Source organism: Tasmannia lanceolata, unplaced genomic scaffold (genome assembly GCF_043159265.1).
Source record: "Tasmannia lanceolata isolate RefF3 unplaced genomic scaffold, GAP_Taslan_0.1 ptg000019l, whole genome shotgun sequence".
Taxonomy (NCBI): domain Eukaryota; kingdom Viridiplantae; phylum Streptophyta; class Magnoliopsida; order Canellales; family Winteraceae; genus Tasmannia; species Tasmannia lanceolata.
This window is the reverse complement of record NW_027518696.1, coordinates 18981315-19002533: the sequence shown is the minus strand read 5'-3', so window position 1 is coordinate 19002533 and position 21219 is coordinate 18981315. Positions and strand designations below refer to the sequence as shown.

General features: G+C 39.4%; 1 protein-coding gene across 2 annotated transcripts in view; it reads left to right on the top strand.

Annotated features, from left to right (window-relative positions):
- The window catches only part of LOC143852944 (N-acetyltransferase), a 45010-nt gene extending 41101 nt beyond the window's left edge, over positions 1-3909 (top strand). For both annotated transcript variants that reach the window (XM_077362615.1, XM_077362614.1), the window contains exons 11-13: positions 1375-1433; positions 1521-1708; positions 3609-3909. In XM_077362615.1, coding sequence (XP_077218730.1) covers positions 1375-1433; positions 1521-1708; positions 3609-3797 — 436 coding nt within the window. In that variant the 3' untranslated portion in view covers positions 3798-3909. The remainder of the gene's footprint in view (positions 1-1374; positions 1434-1520; positions 1709-3608) is intronic.
- Positions 3910-21219: the final 17310 nt, after the last annotated feature.

Below are 21219 nucleotides of genomic sequence, written 5' to 3'. Positions count from 1 at the left end.
GTGAGCGAAAAGGATTCAGTATAAACTGGCTCACTATATGTGCCGCGTGAGCAAGGTCAGGATGTATAATGGCAAAGTAAATGAGGCTTCCCATCAAATGATAGTAAATAGTTCGATTAAGAACTCTCTAACCACCATCACATTCGTGCTAGCTTGTGTTTTGATATTATTCCAAAGCCAAGTCATGATCTGCTAACTCTCTTTGAGCCATTTCTTGATTTTACTATCAGATACACTAGGTCTGCCTTCAGTTACAAATTGCAGTGTACCCCTTGCACTCAGGGCTACCTTTATTGCTTGATCAGATAATTGGGCCATCTAGCTTAACTGAAATAAATTGTACTCCTTGCATCTCCATAGTTTTTGAAAGATTGAGCTTATTCTCACTCATCATGGAGATTCACAATGATAGTAGTAACCGGAGTACTAATAATCTGAAACTCACTCATAAAACAATAGGACAGCAAGATTACATCAACCTTTAGAAGGATAGCATTGTGCAGTGTGCACCCTGCAGCGCAGCAATCCATGTACCGGGGCTTTAGTCCATACAAGAGTAGAACAGTCCGTACAAACAACAACAACCCACATGAAGGGATGACAGTCTAGACAGAGGCACAGCAGCCCACTAAGAGACCACAACATCCACACTAAGACACAACAGTCTTCCCGCAAACCGTGGTTGCTACACAGGCACACTAGGCTTCAGACAATGGCACAACAGTTCACAGCTTAGGTGCAGCAATACCACTGTCCAGTTTTCTTGAAGACAGCTTCATGGCACATCTTACTTCTTAATTTAACTCCGAAAGAGTAGATCAACTGGAGGACTCTAGAGTGCAACAAACATTGAGCATCCATGGGTTTTCTGTTACCCAATAAAAAAAAGAGCAGAGAACAAGAAAAGGAACCCTCGGTTTCAAGAAGAAAGACGAGGACTAGGGTTTCAAATTCAGGAGGGATAGGGTTAGAGTTTCAGATAGGGAGGGAGGGAGGGTGGGTTTTGATTGGGGTGTGGATAAGTATAGGATTCATGGAATCAAATTTGTGAGGGATGTAGTTAGGGTTTCTAATTGGTGAGGGTTACGGTTAGGATTTCGGATTTCGGATTTTGAATTGATGAGGGATGGGTTGGTGTTTAACGTTTTCAATTGGTGAGGGATGGTCTAGGGTTTTAAATTGGGTAGGTATAGGGGTTAGGGTTTTGGGTTGAATGAGAATGAGGTTAGGGTTTAGGGATAGCCTTAGGGTTCCAACAGATGGATGGGAATTCTTCCATGTTAGTGTGCACACTTTTACATGGTTCTATTTATGCAAATGTACATGTATTTTTTATTAGTCATCTTAATGTGTGATTTATTACCTATGATGCAGAGCTTGGGTAATCTCATCCAATTGGTTAAAGACCAGTTTCAGGGAGAGCAGATTTGTGGGTCAGTTGAAGTGCCATTTAGTATCTGGTATTAAATAAAGTCATTTGATAATCCTGTTCTGAATTGTTTCTTTTTTCCTTTTTATAGGTGAGTTGCCATTCATTTTAAAGGATGAAGATTATGTATTGAAATACAGATCGGAATTGAAAGATGCAGTACTTAGGGCAAAAGCAAGGCCTCATGCTTTACTCAAAGGATATGATTTCTGTCTTGGTCCACATGTCCAGCCTCCTGTTGATATCCTGATGGCCATTGTCAAGTCTGCAGGTGGAAATGTAAGTGAACATCATTTAAATAAGGTGTGGGATTTAGATCAAATCATATCTACCGTCATTGGAATTGGTTATGTTTATTGCAATAGAAAATCATATACACACAACAATAACCACATTTGCATATTTAGAAAAGTTCATATACATATATGCGTATTTACATAGAAAGTCATGCTGGTATGATGCGCTTGCGCCTTTTTTCCCAAGTGGTTAAAATATATTTGATCATTTGATAACTATGAATGTACTTCTCAGCTTTTATGAACTTATCTTTTTTTGGTCTCTTTGTAACCTCCAGCATTTTATGAATAATGTTTGTTTGTTTTCTGAAGAAATAATCCCAATGATTTTTCATGGCCTAAAAGAGTTCCCAACTGGGCAAGTTCTTTTTTGCTAAAAGAATTTGCCTTGACTTTTTTTTCACATTTATTCTATAGTTCCATGATAAATTGCAGCGGGGTTTTCGCTTTAAGCTATAGATGGATGAATCTTTCTACCTTTGGTGCTCTACTCCCTTTGATTCTTTGTGGCACTCTTGAATCCAGGGTTATTCCTGCAACTGAATTTCAGTTATTACAAAAGGGCTCCCTTCCCTTTTGTTTCTTTCTTCTCAGTGTTCTCCACCTTTAAGAGAAAAAAAGAGTGGCTGATGCCACTTGACTCTGTTGTCGAGTCTATTTCGACAACAAAATTACAGTATCGTGGTTTTGAATTTGTGTAGCATTTAAGTGACTAATGATTATTGCCAAATCTAACCATGGAATAGATTGATGTTTAAGATATCAGTGTTGGGCTATGGTACATGACTACTTCTGACCCGGAGAATTACCCATGTTGGACATTTGTCGGATTCCAATACTTTAGGATTCACTGACACCTCTAGATCTCTGTTTTTTTCTAAATACTCCCAACAAATTTACAATTGTAACATGTTATCTATCCTAATAGTAAGTTTTTTTTATATGAAAATAGAACATTACATATACTTAATCTACCAAAAATTTCCAATATATAACCATATTATCTTCTAAAAGAATTAAAATTAGCCGAATCCACAAACCTTTGTTTTTTTGGTTAGCCAAATCTGACACTCAATACCCATATCGGATTACGACTCTCGCATCCGTACTCATGCAACATAGGTGTTGGGAATTTTGTTACTGATTGCACAATCCCTACTCAAAAGTCAATATTGATTATTGGACACCAATACTTTACGATTCACTGCGACACTTCTAGATCTCTTTAATCTGTTTATTTTATAAACTTCTAGATCTCTTTAATCTGTTTTTTATAAACACTGCAACAAATTTGCCATTATAATACTAATAATAATTTTTTAATATGAAAATAGAACATTACACTTAACTCAACTCAACAAAGCCTTTGCCCCAGACTAGTTGGGGTGGGCTAAATGAGTCCTTTAGAAAAATTTCATGAAAAAGGTCAAAGGAATCTACCCGGCTCTAATCCTGGCTCTAGTTGGCTTCTTCTACGCAGATCTTTTGCTTCCATTCTATCCTATCCAAGGTCATGTTTTCTGTTATGACCTTGGATAACATAGAACATGAATGCTTCAAAATTTTCCAATGTATAACCATCTATATTATAAAAGAAATAAAATTAGCCGAATCCATGAATCCTTTTTTTGAGGTTAGCTGAATCCGACAATCAATAACCTTGTCAAATTCCGACACTTGTATCCATACTCATGCATGTAACATAGGTGCTGTGAATTTTGTTGCTGACTACCCAATCCCTACCCACATGAGGCTCAATATTGATTATTGGAAGTATATGAATGCTTACAATGGTGACTGGTGCAAATGAAATGGTCTCAAAGTGTTGCCTTGTATTTTAAACTCCATGCATAGACACACCAGATTAATTTTCATACTTTCAGCTTCTTCATGGGTTGGATGAAGTGCAAAAGCCATCGAAAACAATCTTTATAGCATGTGAAGAAGACATGGAGGAGGCATTGGCAGCGGCAAAGAAAGGGGTGTGTACTTACACCAGCGACTGGATCATGAATTGTGTTATGAGACAAGAGCTTGATTTGGATGCTGCTCAGTTCGCAGAATCTTTGTGAGTGACATGCTCTACTCACTGTAAGAAACTTGCCCATACATGTATATATGTGCTTATACTTTCTATACATACATGTAATTCGTTTTTAAGTTATAAAAAGCAATGTTTCTAGATTTTCTTCTCCTATAAAAGGCATGTTTTAAGTTATTGTAGAAGAGTAAATTTGATCAAAAGAGATGCAAGTGAAAAAATTACAAAATGGGCCATGCCTTCACAGCTTGAATTAGCTCGGTTGGAAGGTGCCTTGTGTCACAGCCACGAAGTTGCAGACTCAGTCCGAAATTACCTACCGAAACCCGGCCATGTTTTATGTTATATGGTTCATTGGCTTGCTTACTTCTGGTCAGTGGTTCACTGTTTGCAACATATGAGCCTAGTTCCCTAGGGTCTATTCGGTTGTACAATTTCTGAGCTTTACTAGGTGTTTTGGTTGGTTTTGCTGTGGCACGTCATCCAACTACTTTAGTTGACAACCAAAACTGCTTACCACTACTTTACGAGGAGACTACTTCGCCGCTATTGCACATGTTGACTACTTCAGTTCTAATTCAACACTACCCTAGGAAACTACGTGCAACCAATTAGAACCTTTGTGATGGGCTTCTTCCGTTTACGGCAAATCCTAATATATAGAGGAATATGCAAGAAGTTGAGAATCAAAGGTAGGAACTAAAAAATATGTATAGGAATTGTAAATAAGAACGTGAAAATTAGCATTGAACCACATACCTTGTTCTGGTTCGTAATGTGCTAGTTTTTGCAAATTTTCACTAACCATATGATGAACCGTGCTTTACCAGTTTGCAACATGTATTCCTTACAAGTGCTCTTTACAAACGGGAGAAAGTGCTTAAAATGTGAGCAGTGTCACAATGGATGAAAGGCTCTTGGTGAGATTTCTATGTAATTTGACTTCATGATGCGATAATCAAGCAAATCGATTATTAGTCATATCCATAATTACAATGTTTTGATTCAAGAAGAATTCAATGAGGCAAATATTTAAAAAATTCCCAGACATGTTTCGGAATTGTTTGGGAAATTTTGGAAAAATGCATTTATTCAATTGAAAACACCTTGTGTGTGTGTAAGATAAATGGTATGCGGGACTATTCCATCTTAGTGTCCGCCCGCCCCAACGTTTATACAAAGGATTACTTATGGGCAATATTGAAACTGTATTTTCTAGTAGTATTGCTGATCCGAATGAGTCGCACATACACCGTAGTACATGCTCCTCGACGCCGAGGACATCCTCGAAGGGCAGGGGATTTCGTGACATTTTTTATTGGCTGTCTTGTGTTTCTAATAAGTTGTTTAATAGTTGGCAAGCTCAATCGTATGCCCCACCCGTGCTATAATTCCATACTCGATTTGCCGGTTCTTCGTCCGAGCGCCCCCTAAGGATGCGGGAAGCCATAGGACGCTCCAGGGTTAGGATTGTAGCTGTGCATAGTTAGGGATACGGGGTGGAGACGATGGGGTCTGTCTATGGATTTTTCTTTTGCCACATTTCGCTCAAAGGGTTGAAGGGAAATAGTGCATCAAACTGTTTGCAAGGGCCAACTTGATCCTCTTCCCCAGGGATCCCAGGAGAGAAATTGGATGGTTATGAAAGATCCAATCGTTTGGCCATTAAGGAGCAAAAGAGAGGATAAGAAAAAAAGAAAGATTGATTGACTAATGACAAAAAGTTATATATATATATATATATGAGAGAACATTTCCTACACACTTGTGTAGGTAAGTTACCTACACACTACCTTAAAATACAGTGGGGGCCCACATTGTTTGGGTGATCCAAACAATTCATTTGAATGGTCCTCACATAGATAGGGTGTACATAAAAAATCAGATCCATAGGATCATCCTAACCATTCAAACTATGGAGGCAAAAAATGGACTAATTTGTGAAGGTTTATACACGTCCATTTTACCTCCACAAATCGTAGGGTTGGGATGATCCTATGGATCTGATTTTTTGTGGACGCCCTATCTATGTGAGGACCATTCAAATGAATTGTTTGGATCACCCAAACAATGTGGGCCTCCACTGTATTTTAAGGTAGTGTGTGGGTAACTTACCTACACAAGTGTGTAGGAAATGTTCTTTCTATATATATATATATATGAGAAAACGGTTCCTACACATATGTGTAGAGAGTTCTCTACACACTAGCTTAAAATATAGAGGGGGCCCACATTGTTTGGGTGATCCAAGCCATCCATTTTAAAGGCCCTCACATGGATACGGTGTCTACAAAAAATCAGATCCATAGGATCATCCCAACCCTATGATTTGTGGAGGTAAAATGGATGTCTTTAAACCTTCACAAATTAGTCCATTAACTTACCTACACAAGTGTGTAGGAAATGTTCTCTCATATATATATATGAGGAAACTGTTGGTGTGCTTAAGCTCACCAAACTTATGGTGAGCTTAAGCACCCAATCACATGGGGGCCCATTTTGTTAGGATGATCCAAAGCATTCATTTTAAAGTCCCTTACATAGATAGAGGGTGTACCAAAAATCAGCTCCATAGGATCATCCTAACCCCTCCATTTGTGGAGGACAAAAATGGACAGACTTCCTCAACAAATGGAGGGGTTAGGATGATCCTATGGAGCTGATTTTTGGTACACCCCCTATCTATCATAAGGCCTTGCAAATGAATGGTTTGGATCACCACATGTGATTGGGGAGCCATGTAATTGGGGAGCTTAAGCGCACCATAGGTTTGGTGCGCTTAAGCTCACCAACAGTTTCCTCTCTCTCTCTCTCTCTCTCTCTCTCTCTATATATATATATATATATATATATATATATATATATATATATATAGAGAGAGAGAGAGAGAGAGAGAACGGTTTCTACACACAAGTGTAGATAAGTTATCTACACACTAGCTTAAAATACAATGGAGGGTATATTGTTTGGGTGATCCAAACTATTCATTTGATTGGCCCTCACATAGATAGGTTGTCCACAAAAAATCAGCTCCATAGGATCATCCTAACCCTTCAAACCGTGGAGGCAAAAAATGGACAAATTTGTGAAGGTTTATACACGTCCATTTTACCTCCACAAATTGTAGGGTCAGGATGATCCTTTGGAGCTGATTTTTTGTGGACACCCTATCTATGTGAGGGCCAATCAAATGAATGGTTTTATATATATCTAAAAAGAAGAATAAACATTACGAAGACTTCCCCTTCATTTGCGATAGAACAAAAGGGAAATACATACACACTATATATATATATATATATATATATATAATCGTAGGGTTGGGATGATCCTATAGAGCTGATTTTTTTGGCACACCCTATCTATGTGAGGCCCCATCAAATGAATGGTTTGCATTACCCAAACAATGTGGGGCCCACTGTATTTTAAGCCGTCGGTGTAGCTAAGTTAGCTACACGTATGTGTAGCTACACTTTTCTCATATATATATATATATATATATAGAGAGAGAGAGAGAGAGAGAGAGAGAGATTCAACATACTCAAAGCCCGGGTTTGAATTTCAATAATTTTTTGGAAAAGTTTGGAAAGGGAAAAATATTTTTAAAATTTGCTACTTTTTTTACCGACTAAAAAAGTAGCTTGAACAAACAATATTCAATTTTTATTCAGAGAGACCTTCAAATTATAATGATTCTTTTTAATAGCCCTTCAAATTATAATGATATCCATCTAAATTGACCATTACCATATTGTTTCTCTTTAAATTATGGAAAAGCCCCGGTTTGAATTTCAATAATTTTTTGGAAAAGTTTGGAAAGGGAAAAATATTTTTAAAATTTGCTACTTTTTTTACCGACTAAAAAAGTAGCTTGAACAAACAATATTCAATTTTTATTCAGAGAGACCTTCAAATTATAATGATTCTTTTTAATAGCCCTTCAAATTATAATGATATCCATCTAAATTGACCATTACCATATTGTTTCTCTTTAAATTATGGAAAGATATTTCCAGAGGTAATTTTTTCCTTCATAAGTGTGTTTCTTGCAATCCAAATAAGGCCCAATAGAAAACCCTAATTCCGTATCTGTAACAACATAACAGTCGATGTCACCAAAATCCAAGGGAAAAAAAGAAAGAAGACTGTCTGTAATTTTCAGTGCAATAATCAGTTTTGGACTCAAAATCAATTCTCAAAATCTGAAGGGAATAGGGACTGAAGCAATTTTCAGTGCAATATTCAGTTTTGGACTAAAAAATCAGTTCTCAAAATCCGAAGGGAACAGGGCATGGAGCAATTTTCCGTGCAATAATTAGTTTTGGACTCAAAATCAATTCCCAAAATCCAAAACAAACATGGGTTTAAGACTTGAAGCAGGTATTGGGCTAAAAATCAATTCTCAAAATCGTAAACGAACATAGCCTAACATTTTCTTTTAACTCCCAATCCTTTTATTTCTATTATTGTCATGCTTCAAATACATAATATTTTGTACCAACCCTAATCTGAACCGAGAAGAGAATGTCAAAACGGGTAATAAAACAAATATTTAATGTAAAAGAATATAATCTAGATTATCACCGTGGTGTGAATTTAGGCTTGATATATATATGAGAGAACGGTTTTTACACACAAGTGTAGATAAGTTATCTACACACGAGCTTAAAATACAGTGGAGGGCATATTGTTTGGGTGATCCAAACCATTCATTTGATTGGTCCTCACATAGATAGGGTGTCCACAAAAAATCAACTCCATAGGATCATCCTAACCCTTCGAGCCGTGGAGGCAAAAAATGGACAAATTTGTGAAGGTTTCTACACGTACATTTTACCTCCACAAATCGTAGGGTTGGAATGATCCTATGAAGCTGATTTTTTGTGGACACCCTATCTATGTGAGGGTCAATCAAATGAATGGTTTGAATCACCCAAACAAGATGCCCTCCACTGTATTTTAAGCTAGTGTGTAGATAACTTATCTACACTTGTGTGTAGAAACCGTTTTCTCATATATATATATATATATATATATATATATATATATATATATATATATATATACACTATCTATCTACTACTATATAGCTAGAGAAAAAAGGAATTTCTTTTCTTTTTCTGTGAGATTTACACATCAGCATTACTCTTTTACCATTAACCCCTTTGCTGATATCTAACATCTATCTCTATGAGAAATTATTTGAGGGTAAAATCGTAATCTACATACGAAAGGAATTTCTTTTCTTTTTCTGTGAGATTTACACATAAGCATTACTCTTTTACCATTAACCCCTTTGCTGATATCTAACATCTATCTCTATGAGGAATTATTTGAGGGTAAAATCGTAATCTACATACGAAAAGTACCGACCCATGGTAACTGTCTATGACAATTACGAAAAAAACTACCAAGAAGAGGTAAAGAGATATGACAATGACGAAAAAACTACTTTATATTACTCATACAGGATACTTGCAAAATATTGACGGATTCAAGGCACCTGAAGAGGAACAACAATTATGGAAACCTCTATCGATTGGAAGGCTAGGATCAGCCTATATCGATTGGAGGGTTATGATCAACCTATGAAAATAATTTTACGGGCACAACCAATTGATATTGTGTTCCATCTCATGGACGGTTTGGATCAACCTATACCGCTATAGATCGGAGGGTTCGAATCAACCTATGAAAATTATTTTTGGGGCACAACCTATGTAGGCAATGGCCCATCTAATGGACGGTTTGGATCATCCTATGGTAGGGGCCATACCGTACATTTTAATAAAGTGAGGAGTGCGATCATCAAAATATGGTGAGTAGTGCCATTAAAAAATATGGTAGTGAGGACATTAGCACTATATATAATTTGAAACCATCATTGTTACTTGGATGTTCCCACACGGCTCGGGTTCAACTCGAATTTGGGTTGGGTCGGGATAAGCTTTTTCGTAAATTGGGTTGGGTTGGGTTTGAAAAAATCAACCCGAATTGGAAATCAGGTCGGGTCGGGTCAGGTCGGGTTGGGCTGTCGGGCAACCCGACCCGACCCGAAACCCGAATTTGGGTTCCATCTGAAGAAGTTCTGTATATGTGTTTTTCATTTTCAACATTGAAATAGTCTCCACAGTGCACAATGGACGGTTTGGATAATCTTATAGTGCGGGCCACACCGTACTTTAATAAAGTGAGGAGTGTGATCATCAAAATATTGTAGTGCGGATAACATTCCCCTTTGTTAATTGTTAGTCCCTGTTTGGTTTGGATTTTGAGAACCGATTGTGAGTTAAAAACTGATTATTGGTGACTCACTATTGGTTCTCAAAATCCAAAACAACCCGGCTTGAGTTGAAGTGGTCAACAATTGGTACCATATCAAATCGGGTCAACCCGACCCAACCCGACCGGAATTGGAAATCAGGTTGGGTCGGGTTAAGGAAATTGCAAATCGGGTTGGGTCGGGTTGGAAATCGGGAACTACTTTTCCTTATTCACTATGTGCGGGTCAAATTACGAAAAGTTTGATATTACGAATGCAGGACACCTGTAAAAATATTGACGAATTCTTAGCACCTTAAGAGGAACAACAAATATCGAAACCTCTATAGATTGGAAGGCTAGGATCAGCTAGGACACACACACACACACACACACACACAGGTGTAGCTATACATACGTGTAGCTAACTTAGCTACACCGATGGCTTAAAATTAGTGGTGCAACTCGGGTCGGGTTCAACCAGAACCTGACGGGTTCAACCCGAATTTGGGTTTGGTTGGGTTAAGCTTTTTCTCAAATTGGGTTTGGTTGGGTTGGGAAAAACCAACCCGAATTGGAAATCGGGTTGGGTTGGGTTGGGTTGGGGTGTCGGGCAACCCGACCCGACCCGAAACCTGAATTGTCTTTGTTGAATACCAAAATATTTTGAATATGCATTGAAAATAACGGCGCAATCTCTTTTCCGCAAAAGTAGACAACTGTTATGAACTTTTCTAGACAACTATTACTTTGCTTCCCATTTTTAACTTCTCCCAATGCTAAAAAATAAAGTAGGTTTTCCTCTCTTGCTACACGTGTAGAACAATGTAAGAAAGTTTACTTTTTTTAATGACTTTTATATTTAGAGTAATGCTCGGGAAACCGAGAGTAGGACCTAAAAGAGGACCGAACAATTTTTTTCAAGCCACAGCATCACTCATGACGTGAGCAATCCCTTAAGTTTAGGGAAATCACCAAAAAGTAATTTTTTCTTTAACAAGTGGCATTCTCATTGCAGGTCCCGTTTTAGGTGGTACTCTAGGTCTCTGAAATACTCAAGAGGGGGGGTGAATTGATTTTAACACTAAATTAGCCCTTTTGATGATTACCTATGAACCCTAATTGGAATTTTTCTTCACTTAATTAAATATTTGGTTAGTGCAAATATAATTGAAAGCAAAATGAAATGCCAAACCAAAAACAATAATGAAAGTGCAAGACAAGAAAGAACACACCGATGTATAGTGGTTCGGGGAAAGCCCTACTCCACTCTTCTTAAGATCGTCCTTAAGGATTTCCACTATTGGAGACCTCCACGATGCCCGGCTCTGAGGCGGTTACACTTCCAAGGGATATTAAATGAGGATGCCCTTACACCTTTACAAAGACTCTCCTTCTCCGCCGAGTTCTAAGCGGCTGCTCTCTAGGGAATTAAAAAAGGAATGCCCTAGCCACCTATACAAGAAGTGAAGATTGAATAGCTTGGCTTCTTCTTGAAAGCTTGATGCTCTTTGTAGATCCTTGATTGCTCTTCAATGATGGTAGTTGCAAGTGAAAGCTCTAAGTATCCCAACTCAAGAAATTTGCAAGTTTGGGAAGAAAACAAAATATCAAGCACAAATAGATTGCAAGTTTTCTTTGATGCTCAAGTATGTTTTCAAAATGATCAAGAGAGAGGAAAAAATCCTCTAGATGTTGTATTTATAATCTCTCAAGAGAATATGACCGTTTGGGGGTGGAAATATCAAATTTCACAAATTAATTCAAATCCCAACGGCTATATTCTTACTTGTCGCGAGGTTCTCGGAGTTCCAAGAACCATTCTCGGAGCTCCGAGAAATTCTCGGAGTTCCGAGAAAACGGCCAGAAGAACAAAATATTCTACTGGACCATTTCTCGGAGTTCCGAGAAAATGGCCAGAAGCTACTGGACCATTTCTCGGAGTTCCGAGAGAACTCTCGGAGTTCCGAGCTCGGAGCTCCGAGAAAAATCTCGGAGTTCCGAGAAGCCTAAAAATCTGTATATTTTGAGATTTTATTTCTTGTTTGATTTTTGGCTTTTGGAACTCAACTCCTATGATAATTATGGAATGTTTATGAGGGTCCCAACATGTTGGTCCACCACATAATCATTCACTAAACCGTTGAAGTTCTTTAAGTGTTGTGTGAACACAATTTTGGAAAACGCTTTGAAAACGTTTTGCCTTGACTTGAAAATCTAAAGAGAAGGGATGTACAATGATACCTATGCAACCTTCAATTCCTCTTTAGCTTTGGTCTTCAATTGATCTTCCATCTTTGTATGCTTGCTTGAGTGATTATGTGAGCTCCACTTAGCTCCTTTGACTCTTGTTGGGTACATCTTCAAGCATGACCATGTTGTGTGTTGGTTTCTTCAATGATCAATTCTATCTTAAACACAACACTTCAAAGCAAATTGATTAGTATTCAAAAACACAATCAATTATGTTTAGAATCATCAAAACAAGATTGGAGAGTAGACCCTTGGGCTTACAATCTCCCCATTTTTTATGATGACAAACAAAATTGATTATGAGGTATGTGTGGAGTGACATAGTAGGCAAGTGAATACTGGAACTCCCCCTCAATTATATGCACACAGATAAATGATACAAGTTATAAGCATGTGGTGCATATAGTCAATTGAATAGATAATCAATTTCAAACCTTCTCTCCCTTTTGTCATCGACAGAAAGGGTGTAAAAAAATAATTTAGGAGTAGATAACTCCCCCTAAATCAATGCTTATGGTATAAAATTATATAACCAAGTAATGCACATATACCTGTTCATGATCGAGATGTTGACATACGTCAAAATGTTAGGTATTTTAATTAAAGTGAAGGTACCTCCAACTTAGAGAACTAAGAAGGCTAAGAGTACCAATTGAGTGATTTTTAAGATTAAAAATTTGACATCTCATTCATGTAGATACTACCAAACAAAGATGATATATATAAATACTATATAGATAAGCTGGTGAAAGGCCATAGTTTGTTCCATCAAACTAGGGTGGCCTAGTGTTTGAATAACCTTCATGGTGTTGAGGGTAGTTTGCCATTTTAGAATCTTTACTCTAGACCGGTTAGGGTTTTCTAAAAATTAGAGACGAGGCTCTGATACCAATTGAAATACTCAAGAGGGGGGTGAATTGATTTTAACACTAAATTAGCCCTTTTGATGATTACCTATGAACCCTAATTGAAATTTTTCTTCACTTAATTAAATATTTGGTTATTGCAAATATAATTGAAAGAAAAATGAAATGCCAAACCAAAAACAATAATGAAAGTGCAAGACAAGAAAGAACACACCGATGTATAGTGGTTCGGGGAAAGCCCTACTCCACTCTTCTTAAGATCGTCCTTAAGGATTTCCACTATTGGAGACCTCCACGATGCCCGGCTCCGAGGCGGTTACACTTCCAAGGGATATTAAATGAGGATGCCCTTACACCTTTACAAAGACTCTCCTTCTTCGCCGAGTTCTAAGCGGCTGCTCTCTAGGGAATTAAAAAAGGAATGCCCTAGCCACCTATACAAGAAGTGAAGATTGAATAGCTTGGCTTCTTCTTGAAAGCTTGATGCTCTTTGTAGATCCTTGATTGCTCTTCAATGATAGTAGTTGCAAGTGAAAGCTCTAAGTATGCCAACTCAAGAAATTTGCAAGTTTGGGAAGAAAACAAAATATCAAGCACAAATAGATTGCAAGTTTTCTTTGATGCTCAAGTATGTTTTCAAAATGAACAAGAGAGAGGAAAAAATCCTCTAGATGTTGTATTTATAATCTCTCAAGAGAATATGACCGTTTGGGGGTGGAAATATCAAATTTCACAAATTAATTCAAATCCCAACGGCTATATTCTTACTTGTCGCGAGGTTCTCGGAGTTCCGAGAACCATTCTCGGAGTTCCGAGAAAACGGCCATAAGAACAAAATATTCTACTGGACCATTTCTTGGAGTTCCGAGAAAATGGCCAGAAGCTACTGGACCATTTCTCGGAGTTCCGAGAGAACTCTCGTAGTTCCGAGCTCGGAGCTCCGAGAAAAATCTCGGAGTTCCGAGAAGCTTAAAAATCTGTATATTTTGAGATTTTATTTCTTGTTTGATTTTTGGCTTTTAGAACTCAACTCCTATGATAATTATGGAATGTTTATGAGGGTCCCAACATGTTGGTCCACCACATAATCATTCACTAAACCGTTGAAGTTCTTTAAGTGTTGTGTGAACACAATTTTGAAAAACGCTTTGAAAACGTTTTGCCTTGACTTGAAAATCTAAAGAGAATGGATGTACAATGATACCTATGCAACCTTCAATTCCTCTTTAGCTTTGGTCTTCAATTGATCTTCCATCTTTGTATGCTTGCTTGAGTGATGATGTGAGCTCCACTTAGCTCCTTTGACTCTTGTTGGGTACATCTTCAAGCATGACCATGTTGTGTTGGTTTCTTCAATGATCAATCCTATCTTAAACACAACACTTCAAAGCAAATTGATTAATATTAAAAAACACAATCAATTATGTTTAGAATCATCAAAACAAGATTGGAGAGTAGACCCTTGGGCTTACAGTCTCCATATCATTTTCCTTATATTTATAACCTCTTTTCCAGAAAACATTTACTCATTTATATCCTAGGAACACTCGTTTTATAATTTTCAAAAACCACTTGATAGAGGTAGGAGCGAGGTGTAGGCACCCCAAATCGAATAAAAATCCTAAAATCGAATAAAATCCCAATCCCCAAATTCTCAAAACCAAATCCAAACGTGAGAAAAGTCCAAAATTTTATCCAATTCATCTTGTCCTTCAGTGGATGTAAAACTTCCGAAAAATTGTTACCGCTCTAAGGAATGCCCCTGCAAATTTTTAGAAAAACCGAACAAAATTTAGAGGAAAAGACAAGACAAGTTTGTCTCTCATTATCAATTGCGCTAAGCAGAAGAGGGGTCAATTATGAAGCAGGGGTGTGACACTACCAATACCCGTGTGCAAGCAAATAAAAAAAGAAAAAAGAAGGCAAGTGTGAACATATTAAAGTAGGTTGTCTAAGGAATAACAGAGCTTGAATACATCATTTTTTTTATAAAAGAGGGTGGATTATCGAAACATGGGTGTGCCTATACTAACTCCCATTTGTATTAAACCAAGAGAGAAAGCATGAATCAAATGGGTGTAATTATCAAAGCTTGGAGGTGCTGAAATCAGCACACCCTCTTACCCATAAAGGCAAACCGATTAGGGCATTGAAAAGGGGCTTCTTCATTTTTCTCCCCCAAGAGGGAGAGCATCATTTTTTGCAACCGGAAGAGAGGGAGAGAAGAGCTTTACATCTACCTCTCCAACCTCCATTTTTTCCTCTTCCATTCTCTTCCCCAAACCACCATCTTCACCCCATCCCACCTTCATTTCCACATCCCACCATTTTTATTTTTATTTTTTCCGTTCGCCATTAATTCCGGCAACCTCAAGACCATCGCCATCACCATCAAGAACCATCTCTTCTCCTCCATCTAACCCCCATCAAACCCCTTTTTGATTTTTTCCATTTACCACCACCACCCCCATTGATTCCGGCAAGCTTGCCGGAATCCGACCAAACCAATCCTAGCCAAACTCCGGCCGTGCCACCTCCGACCACCGCCCACAACCATCAACCCCGACCACCATCCTCCACCACCGCTCCCCTTATCCTCAAAAAAAAAAGAAAAAAAGGGGGAAAACAGAGAGAGAGAGAGAGAGAGAGAGAGAGAGAGAGAGAGAGAGAAGGGGAGAGACCACCATCTTCATGGATTCTGGCGAGCTTGCCAGAATCCGACCGAACCAAGCCCGTACCCATCTCCTATCCACCATCCTTCTCACCCCTGCAGATTTAAAAAAAAAAAAAAAATCCTTTTCCACAGCCACTCTCTTCTACCCCCAAACCCTCTTCCTCTTCCACCCTCATCTCCTCTCCATCGAACCACCAGCCACCTCCATTGATTCCGGCAGGCTTGCCGGAATCCGACCACCCAAACCTCCATTGAAACCCCCTCTTTCACCCTCGTCTTCTCCAACCACCACCTCCAAAAACCGAAATCCATCTCCACCCCAAACCCACTTCGAAAATCCTCTCAAACCCTCATCTTCTCCAGCCACCACTCAAAAAAACGAAACCCATCTCCACCCCAACCCCACTTCCAAACCCATATCAAAACCACCATAGCCTTTTCCCACCACAATCCTCATCTTCTTCCTCCATTCTACACCGTCTTGACACCAATCCCCACCATCAAAACCCTACTCCGGCACCCGCCGTTAACTCCGGCCATCCCACCAAAGTCCATTTCTCTCTCCCATTGTCTCTCACCGATTTGGGGAAATGACTGTCTAGGGTTTTTGAAAATAAGAATGAGAAGAAGCAAAAGAGATTTATGGAATTTTAGAGAGGGTTTCATAAGGAAAGATAAGATGGGGCTGCTCTCAGTTTCCAAATAAAAAACAGAGAATAGAAGGAGAAAGAGGGAGCCGAAGGAGATAGAGGGGGAGTTGGGTCCGAGCACCCTTGTCGCCACCAACCACCAGGCTCCTTGCCGGCGGCCACATCTTCCCACCTCCTCTACACCCACTCCACTCAGCCACAATCATCACTATCAACCCATGCCTTCTTCTTCTATCATCCCTTAAACCCTCTATCTACCACCATCTTCAAGCTTTGATCCGTCAATTTTCGAGTACAACCGACTCCCGCAAATCATTCGATCCGTGCCGATCGTCTTCAATCTTAGGTAATTCTCACAATGTCTATCATTTCATTTTTATGGTTTATGGGATTGAATGGTTTGGATCATGGATAGTGTGTCTGTAAGTGATAGAAAAGATCCTCTATACTTTCCTTGCACTCTATTTTCCTTGCCCCAAATGCGGTGATTTTTTTTTAGATGGGACCTTTCTAGAAAGCATTTAATATTCTACTCCATTCGCAAAATTGATTCTTCATCTGTTCCTATAGGCTAAATAGTCTTGTGTTCATTTGAAGTTGAGCCCATTCATGAATGCTCGAATCTCCATCTGTCATGTATCCTTCTCTTTTTCATGATAAAAAAGGGGGGGGGGTCTCCTCCATCCTCCCTTGGTCGAACTGACTTCGCTTCACATGGGGCAAGTGGGTTGAAATGATTGTGCTTGCTGATTGAGTTGGCCTCGTTTGATATGGAACAAGTTGACCTCTTTTACCAAGGCAGAATCAATTTAGTCTCTCGTGAAACAAGTCGGTAGAAGTGATTGATATATCTTGGTCAAGCCCAGCGTCGTTTCGTAGGGAAAAGTTGGTCGAAAGGGCAAACCCCTCATTCTCTTCTCTTTTGTTTCTCCTGTTGATTTTGCTTCGACATTTGGGGTCATTGTAGGGTTTTATCTTAATTTGCTCGTCGTCCATTGGGACTTTCTGAATCATCTCTATCATTCACGATCAACTTCATTTATTCGGGATTACTGTTTGCACGTTCCTCGGGATCCTTTTCAATTTTTCGGGATTCCATCGATTACAGGAACACACTCGTCGGGTTTAGGCGATGACGGACGGCAACCTCTTGAGCCAAAACTCCCTTTCAATCAAAAGGGATAAAAAAATACATAAAAATCAAATAACAAAAATCCAAAAAAAACATCAAAAAATATTCAAAACACTCAAAAGCGTTTTTCGAAAAGCTGTTTCGAACTACGTTGGCTTGATCCCTTTCCACAGGGTACATAGGCAGCTTGGGATTTTCGCCCCAAGTTCAGTCAAACCTTTTAATAAAATCCTTTAAACCCTTCAAAAAAATCATTTCAGCATCTGAAAATATCTTTCAAGCTTTTCTCAAAATACAAAAACCAAAATGGGCAAGGATGGTGATTGCCAGGTCGCTCGGAGCGTTCCTTTCATTTCATTTCCGATTTTGATCGTGGTTTGCCGGTTTTATCGGTTTTCTGACGTTTTATCGGGTTTTGGGACGGGCGACGACGTAGCGTGGCCCCTTTACAGGGATTGTCCTCGCTGAGCCCAACGATAGGCTATGACGATCGTGACACTTATCTGATCTTTAGCGGATCAGGATCGCTGAGCTTGATTCATTAGAATCGCTCCCTGAGCCTATCGTACGCTCCATTTTCTTTTCCCTGACATTCTCGGTCCTCATGTACCGTTGATTTTCCGATTCATTTCTTTTCCTGTATCTTTTAGCTCATTGTGTGTTTATCTTTGACTTCTTATGTGCTATTGTTAGCTTGCTTACTCTCCTAGCATGAGATTGATTATTATTTTCTTAGCATTATCTCTTACATAGGCTCGCATGCTAGTGTGTTTATTTTGGTAGTTTACTGCTGTGCTTATCTGTCCTCTCACCTGCTTAGTTGTAACATTTATTCATCTTATCTTGATTATCTGCTTAGCTGTAGCTATGCGTGTGGATGTTACTGCTTTCCTAGATGTGATGTGTTAGGATTAGATGCGGTGAGTTAGGATTTGGATGTTTATTTTCTTTTGCCCATCCCCGGATCATGCATGCTTAGATAGACGTTTTCTCGGGGATACTCGTTCCCATTTCACATGATTTTAGCCCAAAACTCTTCAAAATTAATTTAAAATGGCATAAGAGACCAGGTGCTTGCACTTGGGCGAATTGGGGGCGCTTAACACCTTCCCCATTCGTCATCAGGCACGGACTTTTGTATCTCTGGTTATCCGTTGCAACAGAGTATTTCATGGGATCCAGGGCCTACTTCCCTGGATGGCGACTCTTCTTTGTTATAGGTACATCTTGGTTCCGGGCTAGTCCTTGAATCGAGAGGTATCTCATTTATATCGCCACCCATGCTGTGAGTGGCATCATTTCGAGAGTTCCTTGGTAGAGCTCTCCTTCACATTGTGGAGATCTGAGAGGATCGGCGTGGGATCTCGTGTCCCTCGCCCACCGTCCTCGGGGTCCGGGTCCACACGAGGGTATTTTTGTAATTTTCGAAAACCACTTGAGTTTCTTCTCCCCTCTGAAATCGGGTTGGGTCGGGTTGAACTTAGCCGGGTTGCAAATCGGGTTGGGTCGGGTTGGGTTGGAAAAATGGTTTCCTCGGGTTGGGTCGCGTTGAGGCCAACCCGACCCGAGTTGCACCCCTACTTAAAATATAGTGGGCCCACATTGTTTGGGTGATCCAAACCATTCATTTTGTAGGCCCTCACATAGATAGGGTGTGCCTAAAAAATCAGCTCTATTGGCTGATCCCAACCCTTCAAACTGTGCAGGCAAAAATGGACAGATTTGTGAAGGTTTTTACACGTCCATTTTTGCCTCTACAAATCGTAGGGTTGGGATGATCCTATGGAGCTGATTTTTTGGGCACACCATATCTATGTGAGGGCCCATCAAATGAATGGTTTGCATCACCAAAACAATGTGGGGCCCACTGTATTTTAAGGCGTCACTGCTTAGATAGCTTATCTGAGCAGCTGCTTCAAAAAATCATGTGGCCCACATTTTTTGGGTGATCCAAAGCATTCATTTGAAAGGCCCTTCCATGGATAGGGTGTGTACCAAAAATCAGCCCTATAGGATCATCCTAACTCAATCAAATGTGGAGGGGAAAATGGATTCTGACCATTTTTTCCCTCCACAAATGGCATGGTTAGGATGATCCTAAAGAGCTCATTTTTGGTACACACCCTATCCATGGAAGGGCCTTCCAAATGAATGCTTTGGATCAGCCCAAAAATGTAGGGCCACATGAGTTTTTGAAGCAATTGCTCAGATAAGCTATTTGAGCAGCTGCGCACAGAAACAGGGGTTTGGGCCATTGGGGGAGTGATCCTTACCATTCATTGGAAGGCCCCATCAAGCATGGGGGACCTACCAAATATCAGTTCCATTGGATCACCTTAGGGTGTCCATTTGTGGGGCAAAAAATGGACAGATACTATTTGCCCACAAATCTGTCCATTTTTTGCCCCACAAATGGACTCCCTAAGGTGATCCAATGGAGCTGATTTTTTGTAGACACCCTACCCATGAAAGGGCCCATCAAATGAATGCTTTGGATCCCACCCAAAATGTGGCCCCACCCTGTTTCTATGCTCGAGCGCAGCTAAGCTTAGCTGCGCTCGAGCGCATCAACTGTTTACTCATATATATATGAGGAAAGTTTTTCTAGTCGGCCGACTAGAGAAGCTTCTCTAGTCCGCCGACCAAAAAACACAGTGGTCCCACATTATTTGGATAATCCAAAACATTCATTTGATAGGCTCTCGCATAGATACGGTGTGCCCAAAAAATCAACCGCATAGGATCATCCTAACCCTTTGATTTGTGGAGGTTAAAAATGGATAAATTTATGGAGTTTATAAGCATCCATTTTAACCTCCATAAATCGAAGGGTTAGGATGATCCTATGGAGATGATTTTTTAGGCACGTCCTATCTATGTCAGGGCCCATCAAATGAATGCTTTGGATCATCAAAACAACGTGGGCTCACTGTGTTTTTAACTTCCACTGTCCATTTTTAACCTCCACAAATCGAAGGGCTAGGATGATCCTATGGAGCTCATTTTTTGGGCACACCATATCTATGCCAGGGCCCATCAAATGAATGCTTTGGATCATCCAAACAACATGGGCCCACTCTGTTTTTGGTCGGCGGACTAGAGAAGGTTCTCTAGTCGGCACATATATATATATATATATATATATATATATATATATATATATATAGAGAGAGAGAGAGAGAGAGAGAGAGAGGAATGTTTTTCTAGTCGGCCGACTAGAGGACCTTCTCTAGTCCGCCGACCAAAAACACAGTGGGCCTATGTATATATATATATATATATATATATATATATATATATATATATATATATATATATATATATATATATAGAGAGAGAGAGAGAGAGAGAGAGAAAAGTGTTTCTAGTCCGGCCGACTAGAGATCATTCTCTAGTCCGCCACCCAAAAACACATGGGTCCCATATATTTTGGTGATCTAAAGCATTCATTTGATAGGCCTCATCATAGATAGGATGTCCACAAAAATTCAGCTTCATAGGATCTTCTTAACCCTTCGATTTGTGGAGTTAAAAAATAGACAGATTTGTGACGGTTTATAGCCGTCCATTTTAAGCTCCACAAATCATAGGGTTGGGATGATCCTATGAAGCTAATT